The 24,630-nt window shown below is 43.4% G+C and overlaps 1 protein-coding gene across 2 annotated transcripts in view; it reads right to left on the bottom strand.

Moving 5' to 3' along the window:
- The window catches only part of LOC124798448 (high affinity cAMP-specific and IBMX-insensitive 3',5'-cyclic phosphodiesterase 8A), a 1,735,971-nt gene that overhangs the window by 566,213 nt on the left and 1,145,128 nt on the right, over window positions 1-24,630 (bottom strand). For both annotated transcript variants that reach the window (XM_047261866.1, XM_047261867.1), the window contains exon 5: window positions 14,313-14,375. In XM_047261866.1, coding sequence (XP_047117822.1) covers window positions 14,313-14,375 — 63 coding nt within the window. The remainder of the gene's footprint in view (window positions 1-14,312; window positions 14,376-24,630) is intronic.

Here is a 24,630-nt window from a genome sequence, read left to right as displayed (position 1 = left end):
CAAAAATTTTTCAGCCGCTGTTTTATAAGTCTTGGCAATTTCGTCAAATGGAAGCGCCACCTGTTTGATAAGGCACCACTGGCAATATGCTGCGATGGAGCATGTGGTTTCAGATACGAATACTGACTTATTTGGTATCATCTGTCCACTGCAAAATAGATCGAATAAGCTCATACAAAAAAATCACGTCCGCGCCTTTAACAACTGTGAGAGGGCTCGCATCGCAGTATCAAGACACTTTTTTACTTAAGATTTTCTTCTGTCTAGATAACGTTCCTACGATAAAATTCTTGTCACTTACGAGGAGCATATCTGTTCACGTTCGTAGTGTGGGCCATCCACGGTAACAAGTGATTTGGCCTTTATTGATCCATCCTACGAAAAAATCAGCAAACTCGTACGGAAAAAAGGAACAGAATGGTTTTCATTCTCATCATTAAAGATAGCAGCATGCGAGAACTTTATCTACGAGGTCAACTCCCATGTCGTTTATGTGACAGGCTATTAGAACAGTCAAGGAAAGGTAGGAGGAATCCGATTAAAACAAACAAACAAAGCACCTGTAGCCAAAAACTGCTTGAAATGGCTACGTTAAATGGCGTGCTACGTGACTTTACAATTTTCCCCCAGTGACTAGAGTCGCTTACAACGGCAGGATGTTTGGGTGCGGATTCTGACGACGTGAATAGTGAGACACACAGTTTGAGACTGTGTTTTATTTACGAAATCTGTCAGCGACGATCGTGGCTAAAGCGAAACAAACATCCCACCAGGCCAACAGCTGGTCATGTAGTATAAACTTGTGCCCTGCGGGAAGAAGGCGCCATCTCTCTAGCGAAACCGGTTATCACGTGAAACATTGTCACTTCAAGTGGCGAGCCGCTTTGTTCTGCGTCACACTGAATTCGGCTTGCTTCTCGTAGCTTATTCATCGTTTTGTCATTATACCACAGTCAGTATCGTGGTGCATATTCCAGGTTTATATGACAGCGTATGTAAGGAACTATCAGAAAAAAAATGCACAAATATATTCCGACGTTTCTCCCTTTTTCTGTCCGTGAATAAAGCATGGGAAGAAGAGCTGCCGGTATACCTTCGTATCAGATGTTTTTTCTCTTTATGTCACCACCGTGGTCATTCCGCGTGACGGGTGTCAGACACAGTAATATGTTGCTTGATCCCTTTTCGTAGCGTACGCTCTCGCAGTTTTAACAATAAAACTCTCCTACTGGAAAACGTTCCTCTTATAGTGTCTACCATTAAAGTCTGACGAGCGTGTACATAATGCTTACTTAATGAAGTCGCAACGAAACGCGCTGCTCTTCTTTGTATCATTTCTATTTCCTCAATTAATACAACCTGATAATGAAGAGCAATACTCAAGAATGGGTCAAACGAGTCTTTTGTCACATATTTCTATCGCTGATGAATTTCATTCCCATACGATTTCAACAATGAATTTCAGTCTAGATTTTCCACCAACCAATTTTATATGTGCCGTTTCACTTTATGTCGCTTCAGACCACTGTTCCCAAGCGTTTTGCGATTATTATTGTCTACAGTAATCGATCAGCAACTGTGTAGTCGAACAGTAGTGGATCTTTCCTCCTATTTATAGGTAATACAGTACAATTATTTATGTTGAGAGTCAATTGTTAGTCTCTTGGAATACTGACGATTGTCTGCAGGTCTTTCTTCTATTTTTTCTGGCGTAGAAATAGTATCGACCGCGATTCGCCACAATGACCTTAAGGCGCTATCACTACATCACTGATAAACCTGTGGCGGACGGTAACCGGTCTGTAACACTCCCGTGGTCTATTCTCGAAGCTAGTTCGGGTGTTCCAGTATTAGCAAACAGGGACGGAGGCTTCAGCTGAAGAAAGGTATGGCATACAGCACTCAATTTAGTAAAATCTCGCAGACCCACTCACGCGAGAGAGTAGAAAACACCTCATGACAGGAAGTTTTAAGGATTGTCGTCACGAACCCCAAGAAATACACATCGAATGGATTTTTCAGCACTGGGAATCGAATTTGGTTGTAACCAGACTGAAGGAAACGAAGATTAGTATTTAATATCCCGCTGACTATGAGGCCGCTACAGACGGTGAAAATTTCCGGACAGGACAAAAATGGAAAACCGCGGTGGCCTCTTCAAAAGGAACCAACCCGGCTTTCGCATTAACTAATTTACAAAAAGCACGAACTCAAATTTTGATAGCATCCCAAGGATATGTACCCCAGTTGTTCAGAATGAGAGCAACTGTGCTAGCTACTGTACGACTTTGTTTAGCGGGCACTAGAAGGCGAGCATTGCCTTCGCTTGCAGCACCCCACGGAGACTTTGTTAATCGTAGACATACTGTGCAGAACATTTCAATCGTCATACAGACTGAACGTGGCAAATACATATTCTCTCAACAGTGATGGAATAATTTCAGAAGTCCTGTTAATTGATATTTCTGATAAAACTATTTAGTCTCATAATTACATCAACAGTTTTCGTAAATCGAAACGTGGAACACAAAATGTTGGATGTAGTATGCACCGCCATCTGTTATTTACACGTGTTGTAATTTGTTCCTGCTGTACTAAGAGTAGCACCGCGGGCAATCGCCACTGGAAATTTGTCACGCGAAGCATCCCGACTGGAATTCACCAATACTCACCTCCAACGGCAAGAAACTATGTGAACATGCACTAGGCCGAAACTAAACTACTGGCAAAAAAAATTGCTACACCAAGAAGAAATGCAGACGATAAACGGGTATTCATTGGACTAATATATTATACTAGAATTGACATTTGATTACATTTTCGCGCAATTTGGGTCCATAGATCTTAAGAAATCAGTACCCAGAACAACCACCTCTGGCCGTAATAACGGCCTTGATACGCCTGGGCATTGAGTCAAACAGAGCTATGATGGCGTGTACAGGTACAGCTGCACATGCAACTTCAACACGATACCACATTTCATCAAGAGTAGTGACTGGCGTATTATGACGAGCCAGCTGCTCGGCCACCATTGACCAAACGTTTTCAGTTGGTGAGAGATCTGGAGAATGTGCTGGCCAGGGCAGCAGTCGAACATTTTCTGTATTCAGAAAGGCCCGTACAGAACTTGCAACATGCGGTCGTGCATTATCCTGCTGAAATGTAGGGTTTCGCAGGGATCGAATGAAGGGTAGAGCCACGGGTCGTAACACATCTGAAATGTAATCTCAACTGTTCTAAGTGCCGTCAGTGCGAACAAGGGGTGACCGAGACGTGTAACCAATGGCACCCCATACCATCACGTCGGGTGATACGCCAGTGTGGCGATGACGAATACACGCTTCCAATGTGCGTTCACCGCGATGTCGCCAAACACGGATGCGACCATCATGATGCTGTAAACAGAACATGGATTCATCCGAAAAAACTGACGTTTTGCCATTCGTACACCCAGGTTCGTCGTTGAGCACACCATCGTAGGCGCTCCTGTCTGTGATGCAGCGTCAAGGGTAACCGCAGCCATGGTCTCCGAGCTGATAGTCCATGCTGCCGCAAATGTCGTCGAACTGTTCGTGCAGATGGTTGTTGTCTTGCAAACGTCCCCATCTGTTCACTCTGGGATCGAGACGTGGCTGCACGATCCATTACAGCCATGCGAATAAGATGCCTGTCGTCTCGACTGCTACTGATACGAGGCCGTTGGGATCCAGCACGGCGTTCCGTATTACCCTCCTGAACCCACCGATCCATATTCGGCTAACAGTCATGGGATCTCGACCAGCGCGAGCACCAATGTCGCGATACGATAAACCGCAATCGCGATAGGGTACAATCCGACCTTTATCAAAGTCGGAAACATGATGGTACGCATTTCTCCTCCTTACACAAGGCATCACAACAACGTTTCACCAGGCAACGCCGGTCAACTGCTGTTTGTGTATGAGAAATCGGTTGGAAGCTTTCCTCATGTCAGCACGTTGTAGGTGTCGCCACCGGCGCCAACCACGTGTGAATGCTCTGAAAAGCTAATCATTTGCATATCACAGCAGCTTCTTCCTGTCGGTTAAATTTCGCGTCTGTAGCACGTCATCTTCGTGGTGTAGCAATTTTAATGGCCAGTAGTGTACATTACACTTGGGCCAGACGTCCCCACGTACTTGCCCACACAGATCCTCATCAAGTGCTTCACATACACACTCACTCTCCGGTTGAAAACGATCTGGACTCAGACCACAAGCCTATAATACTTAACACAGAAAAAATAGTGCAGGACACAGAACCACGCCGACCGCGGTGGCCGAGTGGTTCTAGGCGCTTCAATCCGGAACAGCGTGACTGCTACGGTGTCAGGTTCGAATCCTGCCTCGAGCATGGATGTGTGTGGTGTCCTTAGGTTAGTTAGGTTTAAGTAGTTCTAAGTTCTAGGGGACTGATGACCCCAGCTGTTAAGTCCCATAGTGCTCAGAGCCGTTTGAACAGAGCCACGCAGGTTACTGAACTGCTAGAGCGCGAACTGGACTCGTTCAAGGAAACGCTTGATAGTCGTATTCCGAATAGGCACGAAATTAACAACATGCAACAAATTGATGAGGCGGTGGAGGTTCTTATTATTACTGTCCAAGACGCAATGTCTGAAGTCATTCCACATTCAACACCACAATAACACTCGAGAGCCTTATCTCAATGAGGAACCACCTCAGAAGATATTGACAGCGCGCCTACGCGTTAACAGACTACAGGGACTAATACGAGAGAAAATATAAACATTTAGAATCGAACAATGGGGACCTGTGGAAGCTAGCCAGACACTTCACCTGAGCGAAACATTACGTTCCTACTCTGCAAGGCCCAGACGGCACTGCATAATCCGTGAAAAAGAAGGCAGAGCTTATGGCCACAACACTTCATGCCGAACCTTGCTCCTTCACACCCAGTATTCACACTTGAAATGGACCAGGAGGTTACACGACATGTAGCCCAGACCACGCGCAACTGAATCAGACGTACTAGCACAAACGAAATCACTTGGGCTATCAAGCATTCCAATGATAGGAAAGCCCCTAGTCTCGATCGTTTTCTAAACCGTGTCTTCCAGGAGTCCACCTATAGAGCCGTAGAATACCTTACACACATAACGAATGCCATCATACAACAACAATACTTCCCTGACTCTTGGAAGGCGGCCAGGCCCCTAATGTTCAGGAAAAGACCACTCCCTCCCACAAAGACCACTCCCTCCCACAAAATTACCAACCCATTCGTCTGCTGTGCTCGCTCAGCAAGATTGTCGAGAAGATAATACTAAAACGCATCACTGGGCACTGCATCTCCAATGACACCTTAAGGTTCAAAAAATGGCTCTGAGCACTATGGGACTTAACATCTATGGTCAGCAGTCCCCTACTTAAACCTAACTAACCTAAGGACAGCACACAACACCCAGTCATCACGAGGCAGAGAAAATCCCTGACCCCGCCGGGAATCGAACCCGGGAATCCGGGCGTGGGAAGCGAGAACGCTACCGCACGACCACGAGCTGCGGACGACACGGTAAGTTCTGATCAATTAGGGATCACCACTCAATAACACAACTCCTCCGCGTATCTGAACATATAACACACGGCTACAACACGAACAGAGCCACTGGGGCTTTGTTCCTGGGCATCGAATAAGCTTTCGACTGTCTTTGGCACAAGGCCTCATACGCAAACTAAGCGATGCTGGTTTCCCCGACGGACTCGTTCTTCATATCTCACGAACAGATGTTTCAACATTGACCTACAAGGCGAACAATCGACACAACATGGTATCCAAGCTGGAGTACCCCAGGGAAGTATACAGTGGCCCATCTTGTTCAACCTCTACATTAACGGTCTCCCAGCAAAGCAAAACACGACGTTGGCCATCTACGAGGATGACATAGCCATCCTTGTGAAAGATTGGAAAGCATTGAACATAAATTCACGATTACAGACGCCACTCAGAACTGCCGAGCCTTGGTTGGAACGATTCCCTATTAAAGTAAGCATCGTCAAGTGTGAAGCAGTTCTGTTCACACGCAGACCAAAGCTACTGCACAAACAACAACGCTTTAGAGAGGTAATACTACATGTACGCCCAATACGTATCCGAGAAAAAGTTAGATACCTCTGTGTCTGGTTGGACCGGAAACTTACAGGAGGAGACCACAAAGAATGCATTACCAACAGAACGCACTCGAGGTTCAAACAACTCTATCCAAAGCTCAACAGGGAAAGCACACTAAATAGGAGGATGTCGAGATCCATATACGTGACACTAATCAGACCTGTGATGACGTACGCAGCTCTCGTCTATGGACATGCAGCTCCTACACGACTGTGCCGCCTGCAGATAGTACAGAACAAAGTGCTACGCATCATTAGCAACGCTCCGCATTACACTCGCACCGTGGATCTTCACAGTGAATACTGCCTTGAAACCCTCAAGGAAGTATTCAAAAAACACGCCACGACTATACAGGAACTCGAGACACTCGAACAATCCTTGCATCCTTACTGTGGGGAACTACGACCAAAATGACAGGTGGAAGCAAAACCGACCAAAGACACTGCTAGCTAGGGCATAACCACCTATGGAGAGCTAACACACACTCGCAAAAGACAACATCGGCAAGCCCCTGTACATCAGCAATACCGTCTCGATATGCCAGTTGCTGTCACAGCCGACCAAAAGGCAACAGCAGGGAGGCCGACAAGCTTTCACACTAACGCGCAAGCTAACCGCCGACACTACACCACACTGTGAATCCGGAGTTTGACCTATCGGACACTAACAGATGATGAAACCAACAGTTACTAGTATGCTGATGCTGGTTGAGAAGTCAACGCCAGTATCGAGATACAGCCACCGACTAACAAGGCTTCACAACGGCAAAGGTACTCGCCTCATGATACCCTCCATTAACTTACCTAAGCCTTGCATGATCTCCCGCAGATAGCAAGCAGTCCGTTACTGCTCTTACTACCCGACACGACCATCGTAGACGTTTTATTCCCTTGGCTATTGCCTTGGCACATTTTTCCCCCCTCTGTCTTTCAAACCGCTACGATTCTTTCAACTTTCGACCCAATCTATCTCCAGATGAGCGCGTATTAATGGTTAACCATAACCAGACGTGCGCAAACATCGCACTACCCACATACTGCCAAGACCTCACTTAATGAAAACTAACCAATATGCAGAGATTGCAGAGGACCTTTTGTGTTGGCCATCATGTCGGTGTATGCGTGGAGAGGCTTCACACTTTTTTTAAGAGTGAAAAGACAGGCTTAATAAAGCCTCGAAAGGTAAGTACACGGCAACGGTCTTCTCGGACTGTCGATGCTTTTAAAAAAAGCTAGTGAAAAAAAAGAAACGATTGATGATCGCATCAAATATTGAGTTCCAATTTCGGAGGACAGGGTTGCTTTACACATTTCAGGCCACAGTTCGGAATACGTAACAAGAAACCGGCCTCCAGCCTCGGCGTATTCATCCCAGCGCGATCGCGTGATGGCTCCATCGACAAGCGACGGAGAGGTGAAAGCGGATACTTGTCTGCCGTACGCGCACGGTCAACACACGGGACCTGCGGCGTCGCCGTCGCCGGCGGAGTAATATCCCTGGTTCGCGCGAGGTTAAGAGCCTCCCACAGCGCGGCCAAACGACGAGGGCTTCATCCCGAGCAAGAATACCCTATCGTTGGCATGATTAATAGCATCCTGTCACGCCTCGATGGGAAAAAGCTACGAGGTGTAATGCGAACGCTGTTCCTCCAGCGTGCGGCGAACGCTCATTACTTCCCTCTCAGCGGGAGCAAAGTGGATGGTCGTCCGTAGTGAACTAGTTTCTAGCAATAGAGTCTAGAATCACGCGTCATAGCAGCTGTTAAGGAACAAGCAAACAATAGCAACCAAGCCATTATTTTTCCCGAAACGCACTGTACGCCAGGCAAGGTAGATAAAAAAGTAAGATTTATTTACGATGACCTCCTATGAGTGTTTCTGCGATTCCTTTCTTTTGTTGTCGTACGAATGAAATGAACCAATACGATGAGGCGGCTGTGCACAGAAAACTGCTAAATTAATAGTGTGCTATCGGAGCAGATGAATTTCCTATTAGCTCCCGTAGTCAATACGCAGGCAGTATTGATTCCATCTCTCGTGTCTGTTTCTTGCAGGAATTTGGTGCACTGGTTCGTATCACGTGATCAAAAAGAAGCTCAAATAAACTGAAAATTTTATGCAGTATTACAACTCATGTTACATCTGTGTAGAATATTCTTCTTTTTATCCACTCCCACTAGACCTGCGACAATGATGACTTATAACGCCTGTCAAGAAGCAACTGTGCACTGCTTCCATTTGAAAGTTTGGGCAAAACCGTTTTAAGACTCACACTCACCAACAGTCGTATCTCTTAACAGTATTTAACCACTGCTACACTGAAATGTCTTCTTATCAGTAATTGATGCAGGCAATCATTATACATAGCGCTCCCAGAAATTTCTCTAATCTGTTTCATAATAACTTTATTGCTCAATAGAACATTACTCTTATGAGAGCACTTCGTTAACTGATTGAATGGGCTAATTATGTATGGAGATGAAGCTCTCGCTACTGTTACCGTTTGTACTTATTTTTGTGGCGGTGTTCGTAGCGACAAACACTTGGCTGTAGAAATGGCTTACGAAGTCACCGCCACACTTTTAATAGCGGGCCGACCGGTCCGCTGGAACAGTGAACAGAAAGATGAAAACCCAAACTCTCAGATTAAATAAAAGTCGGTACTTATCTTTATTCATGAAGATACAGAAACACAGTGGTGAACTCGGTGTCTACAGAAATCTGTCTGGTTCGAGTCGGAGCGGCTAGGTCAGCGTCGGCTGACGACAAACAACAACTCTGCTGCGATGAACACACAAACACACAACTGACTAGCAAGTACACAATTCGGCGGCGAGTATACAACTGAGCGGCGAATACAGAACTGTCCTAGCGCTCGCGACTCCAGCGCTTAAGAAGCCAGAAGCCAGCGGTGGCGCACGCAGACTTGCGGCGATTTCCTGTATCGCTGGCGCTGCTTATGCGGACGGCGTCCGGACTTTGATGCTGCCAACCTTTTGGCAGCGGGCTCGGTTGGCATTACTGGCTAGGACATAACACTTATCAATCGTACTGGCAAGGAATATTGTCTGAAATGCATGTCCTGTTACCAGATCCAGCAACGAAACTGCCAAGAGGACTTTAATACACAACGAAGTCAGTCGCTGGATACCTTAGTCATGTTTCTCTAAACACCAATTGTTATGCTGTAGTACGTTCTTTCTTTATTCTTCATCGAAGCGTAAATAGCAAGTTTCAATGAAGTGATTAAAACACAGCGGAATAGAACAAGATGCACACTTGACATATTACTCATTTTTGTAAGTAAGTGAATATTGATCCTAAGTCTTATATAAAATGGTACATCGATCACCTTATCAGATAATGTAAGAGAAATATTAATTGCAGGTTCAAATATTTGCCCGCATATAATTAACGTAGTTCTGTATCTGGGTGCAGAAAATTGGTTGTAGATAACGCAGTAAAGGCAGGTGACGAGATATCGGTCATATAACGTGACCTACTGTTTGTCATTTTGCAGTGGTGCAACATCAGCGAGACGTCTGTCATAGAGTTCGTATTGTCGAAAACCATACAATTGTCTGATACACGTTACTGCTTTTTCTGCGTATACTTCTGTTGTTTGTATATTCGCTAACCTTCGCTGATCGATAGTATACAGATGCAGAAATATGCAGATAAATGGTGTTTTTGAGCGGTAGAAAGAAACCTTCGTCTTTCACAATCATTTTTATTGGCTTTTTTCAGCTTTTTACGTCCTCTATAAGCACGTTAATCTACTGTTTGAGTCATTGTAGCGGTTAATAAGTTCCCTTCACTGCTTCCGTGCTACATGAAAACAGATATCGCTTTCTGGATATTCTTCCTACGTTATGATACAGGCAGTATGGAGCACTGCACAACAGGTCTGCTATAAGCAAATCCTGAATCATTTTACTTACGAAATTTCCCGGCAGATTAAAACTGTGTACCGGAGCGAGACTCGATCTCAGAAAGTTTGTCTTTCGCTGGCAAATGCTCTACCAACTGAGTTATCCAAGCACGACTCAAGACCCGTTGGACAGCTCAGTCGGTAGAGCACTTGCCCCCGAAAGGCTAAAGTTCCGAGTTCGAGTCTCAGTCCGGCTCACAGTTTTAATTCGTCAGTTTCATATCAGCGCACACTCCGCTGCAGAGTGAAAATTTCGTTACATATGTAATGTCAGTTAGAATGGTTCCCTTTCTTTGCTTTTTATTTTTTATTTTTTATTTTTGTAGAAATAATATTTTCAGTGGAATGGCCATGGGAATACCGCTCCGGTTGCCATAACATACCCCCCCCCCCACCACCTTTCAATAATTTACATTTCATTCTTGATGAATCTTCCGTCGTCTTCTCTGTTTACAGTGTCACTGTTTTCTCCTCATCATCAGTGAACTATAAGACATTATTAGAAGTTTTAGCAACTGCTCGCGAAGACAATTTCCATTAGCACAGCTCATGCTTTCACTGCGAGGTAGTGTAAATGGATTCTAAATTGCTCTCTTACCGACTAAGTAATTAAGGACGGAAAAGAGCCACCGTGGTTTAATAACAAGATTCGGAATATTCTGAGGAATCAAAGACTGTTGCAGTCTCTGTTCAAAAGCGAACTCCGCAAATGTCAACAGGTAGAAGTTAGTAGAGGTTCTTGCGTCTGAAAAAAGTTCGATACGCGAAGTATAAACTACTGCAGCATTATACGTTAGTAAAAGATCTTGCTAAGAAGCCAAGAAAATTCTGGACCTACGTAAAGTCGGTAAGCGGGTCGAAGGCTTCTATCTAGTCATCTGTTGACTAGTCTGGTGTGGCAGTAGAAGACAGCAAAAGCTAAGAAGAAGTTTTAAATATCGCGTTTAATATATCATTCACATAGACAATCGTACACACATACCATCGTTTGACCGTCACACAGATTCACAAGCAACAGAAGGACTTGATAACAAATACGTCGGCAGGTCCGGATGGAATGCTAGTTCGGTTCTGCCAAGAGTATTCTACGGCATTGGCCCTTACTTACCTTGCATTTAACGCGAATCTCTCGCCCAGCGAGAAGTTCCATGTAAGTGGAAAAGGGCGTAGGTGACTGCTGTATATGAGAAGGGTAAAGAACTGACCGGCAGAATTACAGACCAATATCCTAACAACGGTTGGCTCGTATTCTCAGGACGAATATAACAAACTTCGTTGAGACGAAAAGATTTTCTCCACAAATCGGCACCGTTTTATAAAGTATAGCTCGTGAGAAACTCAGCTTGTCCTTTTCTCACACGATATCCCACGTACCTTTTATGAGAGGCAAGTGTCACATTCTGTTCCTAGATTTCCGAAAAGGGTTGACACAGTGACCTGCTGCAAACTGTTAACGAAGGTAAGGGCATCAGGAATAGGGTAGTAGATACGTGAGTGGCTTCAAGAATTATTAAGTGTGGAAGTCAGTACGTTGTCCTCGATGGAGAGTGTTTTGGTAGTGTGATAGACCGCTATTCTTCTCTATATACCAAAATACTCTGACGGACAAGGTGAACAGGCATCTGCGGATGCAGTGGTGAACGGGAAGGAGTCGCCGTTGAGTGATTGTAGGATGATACAAGATGAATTAGAAAAAATTTCTAGGTGGTCTGATGAATGGGGGCTACCTCTAAATGTATAAAAAATAAGCTCGTGCAGATAACAAGGGAAAACAATCCCGCTGTGTTCGAAGACAGCAATAGCAGAGAGTCGAATGACACAATCACGTCAATTAAACATCTAGGCGTAATGCTGCAAAGAGATATAAAATGGGACGACCATGTAAGGATTGCAACAGGGAAAGCGAATGGACCACTTCGGTATATTCGTAGAATTTTAGGAAAATGTGGTTCATATGCAAAGGAGAACACGTATAGAATTTTAGTATGAACCGTTCTTAAGTAATGATCGAGTGTTTTGGCACCACACCAAGTCGGATTAAAGACAGACATCGAAGGAATTCAGAGGCCGGCTTCTACATTTGTTACCGGTAGATTCGATCAACAATAAAGTACTACGGAAATGCTTTTGGAACTCTAATCGGGATCCCCAGAGTGAAGGCGACGTTCTTTTCGAGGAACACTATTGAAAAAACTTAGATATCCAGCATTTGAAGAAAATTGCAGGGTGATTCTACTGCTGCCAACGTACATTTTGTGTAAGGACCACGAAAATAAGAGAAATTGGAGCTCATATGGAGGCAGTCGTTTATTTCTCGCTCTATTTGCAAATGGTACAGTAAGGGAAGTGACTAGTACCCTCCGTCACGCATTATACTGTGACTTGCGGAGTATATATGTAGTTGCAGATGTAGAGTTAATGGACTTCATATTATAATACTCTGTGTTTGCAGAATCTGTATTCACTCAACATAGGAGATCGTATGTCCCCAAGAAAATTTTTAATTCGCGAGAGCAGAACATGCTCCCATAATTCTATCACAAATAGATTTAAGTGGTAGAGGACATACCTATTGCCTCTGTTGTGAAACCTGGTACGACCCGTACATTTCTACCTTCTTAATAGACATTCCATTGCCCCAGAAGTCTTCTATCCTATTACGCTGGAAGGGGAGTCTTCCCTTGCTCAAAATCTCTACGGAATTTACTCTAGAACAGGTGCAACAGGTCTACCAAAGAGACTGCCTAAACTACGCTTGTCCGCCCTATTCTGGAGTACTGCTGTGCGGTGTGGATCCGCATCAGGCAGGACTGACGGATGGCATCGAAAAAGTACACAGAAGGGCAGCTCGTTTTGTAATATCTCGAAATATGGGGGTTAGTGTCACAGACATGATACGTGAATTGGAGTGGCAATCATTAAAAGAAAGGCCTTTTTCGTTGCGACGGGATCTTCTCATGAAATTTCAGTCACCAGTCTTCTCCTACGATTGCGAAAACATTCTGTTGGCACCCACCTACATAGGGAGAAATGATCATCACGATAAAATAAGAGAACTCAGGTCTCGCACGGAAAAATTTAAGTGCTCGTTTTTCCCGCTTTCCGTTCGAGAGTGAAACGATAGAGAGACAGCATGAAGGTGGTTCATTGAACCCTCTGCCAGGCACTTTATTGTGAATAGCAGAGTAATCGCGTAGATGTAGATGTAGCTATTTCTATTACACGACCTTAGTTGCTTGACTTATTCCACGTCCGGCAGCAAAAATGTAGTATTTCGACCTTCCTGTTTTTATACTTGGAGAGAAAATCCAGAAACAGCTTCCACACAAATCAAGGAACGTATCTACCCAGTCTACAACCTATCCCTTGTTGCCCATAGAGCTGAAGTCTTTCTTTACAAAGCTGTATGTATCACGTCTTCCCTGGGTTATCGACAAACATGTGCCAGAGTTGCTCACTAAGCAACTTGACAAATAACGTACGCCAGCAGTTAATGCCAGTGAGCAGCGATTCGAATCAAGTGACGTGACAGGTTTACCTCAGACACACATCAAACGACTCTTTTTCTAGGCTTTTAGCTTTTTTTTCTTGTTGTACCGTAATTTCCTTACACATCCATCGGTAAGTACTGCAAAGAAAGATAGATTCCTCTTTAGCCTGGACATATTGTTTCTTCTGGACTGGTACGTGAATTTTTTTATTTTTTATTTTTATCGCGGGCTAGTATTTTTTTGTACGAGCGAATGGCTTTCTTAGTGGCACAGTACCACGCTAACGTGTGGAGAGTAATACCGTGTACTCCCTTACCATCTCTCTCCAAGTACAATATCTCTCTCTGGAGTGATGTTCCGTAACAAGTACGGTAACTATCTAATTCTGTTGTACTTGTTTTCGTGTTCGTCCGTGCCTGAAAGAGAGATGGAAACTAGTTCAAAATTGAATCAGTGGCATGGAAAAACGTCTAAGAAACACAGCAGGGCAGTGCGATGCACCAAAACAATGGTCTTCAATATAGTGGCAGATTCGAACAGAATCTGTCTCACCATCGTGTACCACCAGTTAGCGGTCTATGCATTTCGCTCTTCACATAAGAGATACAGAAAGACTATATTACATTGCAAGGAAATTTTCTGAATTAGTCAGCAATTAACTTTCGGAAAATTCGGCTGCAAATTGAAAGAGAGAATGGGAATATTTGTATTATTTCTATTATAGTTTTAGTTAGTCGTACTCACTTTTAGCGGAGTTTGGTTGTTGGTTTTGGTGAGGTAGCCAAACCGGAGCTCCAAAGATGACCTCTGAAACAAAATTAGTTTAATGAGTTACGTACACTGATTGTTAATAGTGCCAAATAGTATACTAAACATATTAGCTTTTGACTTGCATTATACGTGGTATTTCCCTGTTAATTATACTCTCTTTCACGAATGGTGAAGAAGGGCAATATGCAAATCTGAAATTAAAAATTCTGATCCGAAAAAGACGAAGTCGGAAGTTACAAGCGGAAATTATAGAATTTCAGATTTAAACTTCGTCTGCTAATGATGAAAAAACCCAAATATGTACATTTCGGTCATAAATGCCTTTACCTGCACGATTTGCATCAGGTGCTACGTTCACAATACTCCATTCAGCTACACAGAAGAAAGAATACAAATCCTATATACTGTAATTTGTAGAAGATGAAGATTGAAATCAACGTTTTGCTCAATACCCTCAACCTGAATTCGACAAAGATTTATACTGATGGATGTAAGATCATCAGCGGCAACAAACATATAATCCTTCAGGAAATTATCAATTCCTATATTCCCTGCCTAAAGAGACAACAATCTGATACGTGGACCCATTGCAATTAGGGACGTAGTAAAATACCGCAGGTCTTGCACACGAAGCAGTATGGTGATATTTACGGATTCCACGAATGTACTAAAAGGCTTCAAAAGACCAAAATTGAACAAAAGTATCTCCAATTACAGACATCATTATAGAAGGCGCTACCAAGAAGAAAAAAGAAAAAAAACAAGCAGGAATAATAACAAATTGCTTGTGGATTCCATGGCACACTGATATATTTCATAATGAGGTAGCAGACAGCTTGGCGAAGTGAGCAATGGACCAAGCCTAAATGATAAATTACAGATTCTTCATTTGTGTGCCTAAATGATAGACTTCTTTATCAAGAAATTCTAGGCTTAATCAATGAAGAAACGAGTGGCAGACACAGTGCGATTCGATCAAGGTTTCAAACAGAGTGCACTACGGTCGGCTGCATTCTGAAATAGCATTATCTGCTTGGTTTACCGATTGCAACAGAGGCAGACGCTTCATAACAACGACTACTCTCGTGCGCTTAATTCATGGCAAATTTCCAATCTACCTCTTCCTAAGAGAATCAAAGAAACCTCCATTATGCGACTGAGGTAACGAAGAATGAGCCGTGAGCGATCTACTGTTCTGTGTACCAGACACAAGACACAACAAAAATCTTTTAACCGACCATTGATTAAAGCAAAGGACGCTCTTCTAGGATCGGCTGCGGTGTTGTTATCAACTGAAAAGAATGAAATGTGAAATACAACCACATAAATGTGTGTAAATCTTGTGATCTAACTATGTAAATATGCTGTGTACATGACCTGTGAATATTCCCCTGTAAGCTTATTTGTCCGCCGTTGACATAGAAGAGCGCAAACCTTCTTTCCTTCCCGTCTGGGCAAGCTGTGCAGTGACTAGGGTACATGTGAAGCTTACTGGGACAGGGTAAATGCTAGCTAAATGAGATCGATAATTCTGCAGACTTTATGTTCCACAATTTCCAACTTCCGACAATTTTCACCAAGGCTTTAAGTTAGTGTCTCAGTCATGGAGACACGCAGGGAATACTACTCGAGAGTGCCTCATATTTATCATAATTCAATAGAGTCATGATCTGATGCCCTTGCCAGTCCCATTATTATTAATACTAATGTTGGTAAGCTAATGTGTAAGTGCCCATGTCCTGGCACCTTACACGCTATGGTGACATACTGTGCGCCCCAAGACGAACGGTCAACATACAGGGATATAATAGGAAAGATTATTCGACAGCACTTTTTTAGGTAGAAGAGATGTGTTCCACTGTAGCGAAGATGAACAAGTGCGTGTCGCTCTTAAGGTATGCACTTTGGAGCCCATTTTTATTACACTTTTTTCATGTTTTGATCCGTACCACCAGGCGTCAAAATATGGAAAGCAAAGATCTCGCAGTAAATGAGATTTGTTTCACTGTATCGAAGATGAATAAGTGTTCATAGCTCTTAAAGTACCGGTATGCCATTTTAGAGGCCACGTTTACTAAACTATTTGGCTTTGAATGATCGTTTCTGTCACATCCCTAAGAAATGGCAATTGAGAAGTGCGGTATTGCGGTGCTTATATTGTTAAGGAGAACGATACAATATTCCTTTGGATATGCTTACTTGTCAGAAGGAACAAGCAGTGCGGCGACTTCAGTCGTTATGAAATATATGAATTGCACTCGGAGTTCGGAATACGAACAACCATCGACTGCAAGAGAATGACGATACTGAAAATCTGTGTTGGAGCAGGAATCAAACCTAGATTTCCCACTTATCGCGAACGCGTGCCTACTATTAGGCTACCCGAGCACTCTTCACGACCAGACCAATATTTCGTCAACCACATGTCTACAACTTATACTCATGCATTCATTGTGTATGTTCCCATACAGAGGAGGCATCTCAATTCAAAGTGGCTTGCCCGGTGTCGATGGATAAATACGATATTGCAGTGCATGTGTTGTTCCGAAGTACGTTGCAACATTCCTTCGGACATGCACGTATGTCCAAAGGAACATTGCATCGCTCTTTTTAACAACACATGCATTACAGTATCTTATTCATCCACCGATACTAGGCACGAAATTTCAATTAAAAATATCCTCCCCTATACGGGAATAACATAATGTGTGTACGAGTACAAGAATATCACGAACAGTTCGCAAGTGGAACAAAAAAAGGGAGATTTAGCAGTGGTATACAACGAACCCTTCGCAACACAGTGGACACGAAAGCGTGTTAATATTGTATCATTACCGAGTTCTGAGTTATGTTATAGGTTTCAAGTCTGTAACCCGTCGGGAAAGGATAGCAGTAAACAAAATGCACTCGCCACACACCAGATAGGGAAGCGAGTTAATACTGAACTGTCTCCCAGTTCTGAGCTATGTTGAAAGTTTAAAGTCGCTAGCTTGTCGGGAAGATAGTTTAAAGTATGCTGCAAAATTTGTACCGAACAAACATACAAGAAAGCAACCTGATAACAACGTGTTAATAAATGTTTTTAGTCAGAACAATGCAGAGTCTCACAAAGGGACTTTGGAAGTGCGAAAACTAAACGATCTGACGTATGAATTGTTTCCATATCTACATTTTTTAAACATTTGTCAGCCTGTGATTTCTACTCGTTACGACATTCCAAGAAATTTATGGTCATAGCGACCAGGAAGCGGTTACAGAAACTGTACCTGGCTAATATGCAGACGTGCTGCAGCCACGGTACACATGAAATTTGCATATTGGAAAAACGTTGGACAAGTTGATCTGACCTGAATGAGAAGTAAATTTTTAAAAGAAACTGCAGAATAATTCACTGCGAACCGAGCAAAATTCTTCTTATTCCTGTATTCGAACAGAATCTCCCGTGGAACAGAAGTGATGACGCCAAAATGAGAAAAGTGGACGGAAAGGCAGTAAGATGTAAATAAGGAATGAGAGTGACAGTTCTGAAGGAAAGATTTGAAACAGGAGACAGTGAATAAGTATTTTGTTACATTAGAGTTCTCTGTAGCACAAAATGGACACTTAAAAGGATTAATTTACTGGTTTTAAGATGAACAGGACATCTGTTATAAAGAACAAGTACAAACGGCTCCACATGTCCCTTTCGAATGGCAACGAGGAGAAAGAAAACAATAATGAGAATAAAATTAAGGAGGCAGTCGAAAAGTACTCTTTAATTTCAACACAACGGAGAGCTAGCGATAAAAACACTAACCTCCATTCCCAGTTTCGAATACAACAGGATATAAATTGTCACAAGAGGTAAGAACATATTCTACTTGTTATGCTCTCAGTAACGGACAGAGAGAGAAATTGACTTTCCTTGTAACTGATATCATAACTGACGTCATGTCTCAGGAACCGCGATCTCAGTTGTAATGAATGAAAAGACACACTCTGTATCACTATCGCCGGCCAGGGTGGCCGAGCGGTTCTAGGCACTACAGTCTGGAACCGCGCGACCGCTACGGTCGCAGGTTCGAATCCTGCCTCGGGCATGGATGTGTGTGATGTCCTTAGGTTAGTTAGGTTTAAGTAGTTCTAAGTTCTAGGGGACTGATGATCTCAGAAGTTAAGTCCCATAGTGCTCAGAGCCATTTTTTTGTATCACTGCTTCTTTTATCAATAAAATAATTAAAAATAGTGATTCGGAGGGTGTTTGTACATTAATCGACTGCAATTAATAATTGTTTTCAGTAGCTGCTGATATTCTCTTGAAGGAGAATAATTTAAATTAAATTTAGATCCTAAAGTATTTACAAAAAATTCTCGAACTTACTATGAACGCGGTGAATGTATCGAACACTTAGTTAAACAAGCAGAGAGTATTCGTCTTTGTAGAAAGTTTCCTTCTGTGTCACACGAGCAGCCGAGGAATGGTATCTGGTGAATTAGTGTAGAACACGCATAGCCTGAGCAGCGAAACACAAGCACTATGACCAATCTCACACGCGAGCGGTATACTGTCTGACACGCGAACAGCATACTGTGAAATAGCTTGGTTGTCATTTTCATTACAGAGTATGAAGCCGCTACTGTAACATATCCCAAACAACTTCGGCAGAGATACAATACCAATACTCGAACGTCCGTGAGCACTTGACACTTTCCTCTTGTTTTTTTGTTTAAGAAAATTTTCACCATTTACATTGGTGATCGCATTCCTGCTGCCTCAGCTACTAGCTACAACGGTTGTTCATTGCATGTGAAATGCTGACCATACAATTCTACACGATTGCAAATTGAAAGAGGAACAGCTGTAACAATAAGTTGTAAAGTCTCTCTTTCAACAAAAGACTACATTTACATTATACATTAAACGTAATCGGAATTGCGAATATGGTCAACTATCAGCTGTAGAATGGAATTACGAGAATGGAAATTTGTAATGAAGCGATACTCGAATCCGAATTTCCCACATATCGCGAGCGGTCGCCTCTTTTCCTTTGTTTTTTCTTTTCTTTTTTTTTTGCTAATTGTGTTCATTATTGTTCGTTGTATTGGGTCGCAGCGGACGTTACATGACATCCGTTGAAGTTCGTTGCTGATCCCTTCACTCAGGTTTTCTTTATTACAGAGAGCAGGCAGCTCTCTGACCGAACACACTGAGCTACCGTGCCGGCTGGCCATGTGGCTACTCGTGGCCACACGCAAACTTTCATATGTCGTCAACCATGTGTCTGCAAGCTGTACTCGTACATCCCTTATCAATATTCTCGTACAGGTGAGACATTTTACTTTAGAGTCACTTTCCCGGTGTCGGCGGAAAAATACGATATTGCAGAGCCAGTGTTACTCTGAATTACGACGTTTTTTGGACGTGCATGCATCCAAAAAATGGCTCTGAGCACTATGGGACTTAACATCTGAGGTCATCAGTCCCCTAGAACTTAAAACTACTTAAACCTAACTAACCGAAGGACTGAACACATTCATGATGCCGAAATAGGATTCGAACCTGCCACCGTTGCGGTCGCGCGGTTCCAGACTGAAGCGCCTAGAACCGCTCGGCCATACAGGCCGATGCATGCAATGTTGTATACATTTATGTCTGTCGAAATTGCAACACTGTGGGACGTCTATTCGGACTCTTTATCACATTACAATAATTCTTGCTTGTGTTCTGTTTGTTGTACCCAGGTATCAATTTCTTAATCTAATTTTTCTAATAGTAGTAGTGGTAGTCTGAATATCTGTCACGGTAGTAGTTTAGTACTGAGTGATTCAAGATCGTGATTTTAAGATCCTCGTACCAAGTGTGTTGCACCATATAGTTTTCTTGATCTCTTCACAGTTGGCCGGCCGCGGTGGTCTAGCGGTTCTGGCGCTGCAGTCCGGAACCGCGGGACTGCTACGGTCGCAGGTTCGAATCCTGCCTCTGGCATGGGTGTGTGTGATGTCCTTAGGTTAGTTAGGTTTAAGTAGTTCTAAGTTCTAGGGGACTTATGACCTAAGATGTTGAGTCCCATAGTCCTCAGAGCCATTTTTTTCTTCACAGTTGTTTCCGACGTTCTTCCTATTTCGGATTTTGTATGAAGATCTGGGATAATAGTCAACGGAGTTCCATTACACAACTGTCTCGGGGAGGAGCTACCTATATTACTGCATGCAGTATGCTTAATAGCGTTTAACGTCCTGCTTAGGAACTAGAGACGAAATATTTTGACAGTTTTCATTGTTTTATTCTTTTTTGTTATTAAATATTACGTACCTCTATAATGTATGAATACCTCTACAGTCATATATATCCAAGGCCGAAAAAAATGCAGCACCCTCAAGTACTGTGTTCTGTGGTGCCGGTGCTCAATACGTACATACTGAGGAATTGTACCGTTATTTATTTGTCACGGTCATCGGTGATATGATGGCGATCTGTTGGTCCGTCTATGAGCCCTCTGTTTTGATTCTGCAAGCAGTAACTGTGCTGAGTTTAGAGGTGAACAGTGTATGTAACACTCATTCTAGAATACGATCATGCCCAGTCGAGGAGTGCTCCTGCTGAACAACTTCATCAGTTTGTACAGAGTTGCATTGTGGGGTGGTGGGAAGCTGGATGGACACTGAGGGGTGCTACCATGTTGGGCACAATGTATCGGTGATGTGTCGCTGCTTTCAGCAGGGGTATGTGAAACGTTCGCTTACCCGTAGACCAGGTTCTGGACGTCCACGTAGTACATCTACATCTACATTTATACTCCGCAAGCCACCCAACGGTGTGTGGCGGAGGGCACTTTACATGCCACTGTCATTACCTCCCTTTCCTGTTCCAGTCGCGTATGGTTCGCGGGAAGAACGACTGCCGGAAAGCCTCCGTGCGGGCTCGAATCTTTCTAATTTTACATTCGTGATCTCCTCGGGAGGTATAAGTAGGGGGAAGCAATATATTCGATACCTCATACAGAAACGCACCCTCTCGAAAACTGGACAGCAAGCTACACCGCGATGCAGAGCGCCTTTCTTGCAGAGTCTGGAACTTGAGTTTGCTAAACATCTCCGTAAGTCTATCACGCTTACCAAATAACCCTGTGGCGAAACGCGCCGCTCTTCTTTGGATCTTCTCTACCTCCTCCGTCAACCCGACCTGGTACGGATGCCACACTGATGAGCAATACTCAAGTATAGATCGAACAAGTGTTTTGTAAGCCACCTCCTTTGTTGATGAACTACATTTGCTAAGGACTCTCCCAATGACTCTCAACCTGGTACCCGCCTTACCAACAATTAATTTTATATGATCATTCCACTTCAAATCGTTCCGCACGCGTACTCCCAGATATTTTACAGAAGTAACTGCTACCAGTGTTTGTTCTGCTATCATATAATCATACAATAAAGAATCCTTCTTTCTATGTATTGGCACATGTACAGGCACATGTCACAATCGACACATTGTGAGAGCAGCAGTGCCCTACCGAACACCATCCATGGAAGAAATCTGGGCACTTCTTGCAGCTGCTGTTTTACCAAGGGCCACTGGGAAATTTGGAAATTTGTGGTAAGAGCCTATGGGACCAAACTGCTGAGGTCATCGGTCCCTAAGCTTACACACTACTTAAACAAACTTACTCTAAGGACAACACACACACCCGTGCTCGAGGGAGGACTCGAACCTCCGACGGGGGCAGCCGCACGAACCGTGACAAGGCGCTTCAGACCGCACGATTACATCCCCCGCGGCAACCATTGAGAATCATCTGATTGCAGCCAGGATGACATTACGCGTGCCTTAGCTAGGCTACCACTGACACCACAACACAGCCAAGCACGGCTATCCTGGTATCATGAAAAGCTCGACTGGAAAGTGGATTGGCAATCTGTTGTCTTCGCCGATGACAGTGGCTTCTGTCTGTATGTGAGTGATGAACTTGCACATAAACGGCGGGGATCTCGTGAGCGGTCTATTCCGGAATGTATTGGCCCAGGACGTACGGGTCCCATCAGAAGCTTCATGGTGTGGGGGCCCTTCAGTTACATCTTGCGGTCGCATTTGGTATTTCTGCATGTTAAAGCAACTAGTCCCCACTACATGGCACGGGTTATTAGCCCTGTGTTATTCGACAGGAAGGTGATGTGCTCTCCAAGCAGGACAATGCACGTCCACATACGCCTGCTGCGATGCAACGTACAAATGCCCCGTCCTGCAGAATTACCAGACCTCTCGCCAACTGAACACGTATGGATCATGGCGAGGCAGGAACGTACTTGTCTTCCAGGTCCTCCGAAAACCATTGCCTAAGTGCAACAGAAGGTGCAAGGCGCTTGGGGCAGTATACAGCAGGATGCTATGCGGCTCCTTCACGATAGTTTGTGTGCGAGAATACATGCCTACGTTGGTGCCAGGGGGTAGGGGGCGGGGGTGGAGGAGGAGGGGGCGTGGTACGCTGTGTATTGACTTTTCTTTTTGGTCATCCTTTCCTCTGACATGTGTGTTCCATTTGGTTTAATTTGTGAACATTTATTACTGCAATGACGAACTGGCCGTCACATCACTTGTCAGTAAAATGGTATTGCCCTTGAGGATAATGATGTTTTTTCTCAGAACTGTATGCATTATGCAAACGTCCGTGATGTTGATAGCAGAGCATTTGTCCAAATACTAGGATTTATTCTCGTTCCAGTCGCGTATGGAGCGCGAAAGAATGACTGCTTAAACAGTTCCGTGCGCACAGTAATTAGTCTAATCCTAACATGAAGGTCGCTTCGGAGACGATACCTAAGCGGCTGAAATATACTGTATGTTTACATCATCACTTAATATTGATTCTTCAAACTTTGTAAGGTAGGCTTTCACTGTATATTTGGCGCCTATCTTCAAACGTCTGCTAATTCAGGCTTTCAGCATTTTCGTGACACACTCCCATGGGTCGAAGAAACCAGTGAGGATTCAGCCTGCTCTTCTCTGAATACGTTCGGTGCCTCTTAGGTCCTATTTGGTATAAGTCGCACATGTTTGAACAATATCCTACGATTTTCCGCACAAGTGTTTTTCAGGCTGTCACCTTTATGTCTGCCACCTGCATTACCTACGAATGAGTCTGTGTGATAATTCAATCAAACCCACACAGGCTGTTGCATCTTGGCATTTGTGTGAGTTAAAAGCGATTTCAGTTGCAGTTATTGATATTGTAGTCATAGGATACCTTATTTCTGCGTTTTGCGAAGTGTACTAGTCTGAATTTCTACACATCTTTAGCTAGTTACCAATGTTTGCACCATTATGAAATCTTATCAAGACCGAACTGGATATTTGTGGCTAGTATCAACATCGCCTGCCAAGACATTAATATATAATATGAACAGCAAGGCTCCAAAGCGACTACCTTGGGACATGCCTAACGCTACTTCTACGTCTGTAGATGACCCTCCATCCGAAATAGCTTGGTGCGTTCTATCTACCACGAAATCCTCAAATTTTGTTTGATATTTCACATGATCATATGCTTGTTAATAACCGTTGGCGTGGTATCCTGTCACGTGGTTTTCGGAAATCATGCGTGGAAAGCTCAAGCTGTGTTTTGTTAGTTCGCTGTTTTCACAATCCATGGTGGTTGGCATAGATGCTGTCAACTTTTTCGAGATTGTTTATCACGTTTCAGATCAGAAGGCATTCTAGCTGTCTACAACAGTTGAACGTCAATGAGATTGGACAGTAGTTTTGTAGATCACTTCTGCTACCCTTGTTGTAGATGGATTCGACCTTCGATTTCTTCCGACCACTGGCCACAGTTTTCTTTTCGTGAAATCTACGAAATATTGTAGTTAAAATGAGATCAATCTCAGCTCCTACTCAGTGTAGAATCTCACAGGAGTTCTATCAAGCTCAGAAGCCTTCTTTAATTTTAGCAGTTTCAGCTATTTTTGTATACAAGATATAAAATACCATAGCGAAAGTATCTGAAATATTTTTCTAAGATCACTTACATGTAATGTACAGTAAACAGATACGCATTAAGAAGTCCTAAACAATACTTCGCACTTAACTGAACAAATTGCAGAAACTAGTTCTAGAAAAGCAGTTCATTTTTATGGAAGCATTCGCAGAGTTTTCAACAAGAGCCGCTTTTATTACTCAGAAGATATACAACAGACTGTTTAACTACTGAACTACTGAACAACAAACAGCTGAAATCGAGTCTACCAGTGGTGATAAAGGAGGAAAGAAGAAGTGTAGCATTCCACGTGTTATCGACAGACCTCTAGATCAATTTAC

Source organism: Schistocerca piceifrons, chromosome 5, assembly GCF_021461385.2.
Source record: "Schistocerca piceifrons isolate TAMUIC-IGC-003096 chromosome 5, iqSchPice1.1, whole genome shotgun sequence".
NCBI classification, from domain to species: Eukaryota; Metazoa; Arthropoda; class Insecta; order Orthoptera; family Acrididae; genus Schistocerca; species Schistocerca piceifrons.
This window is presented reverse-complemented; position numbering and strand designations above follow the sequence as displayed.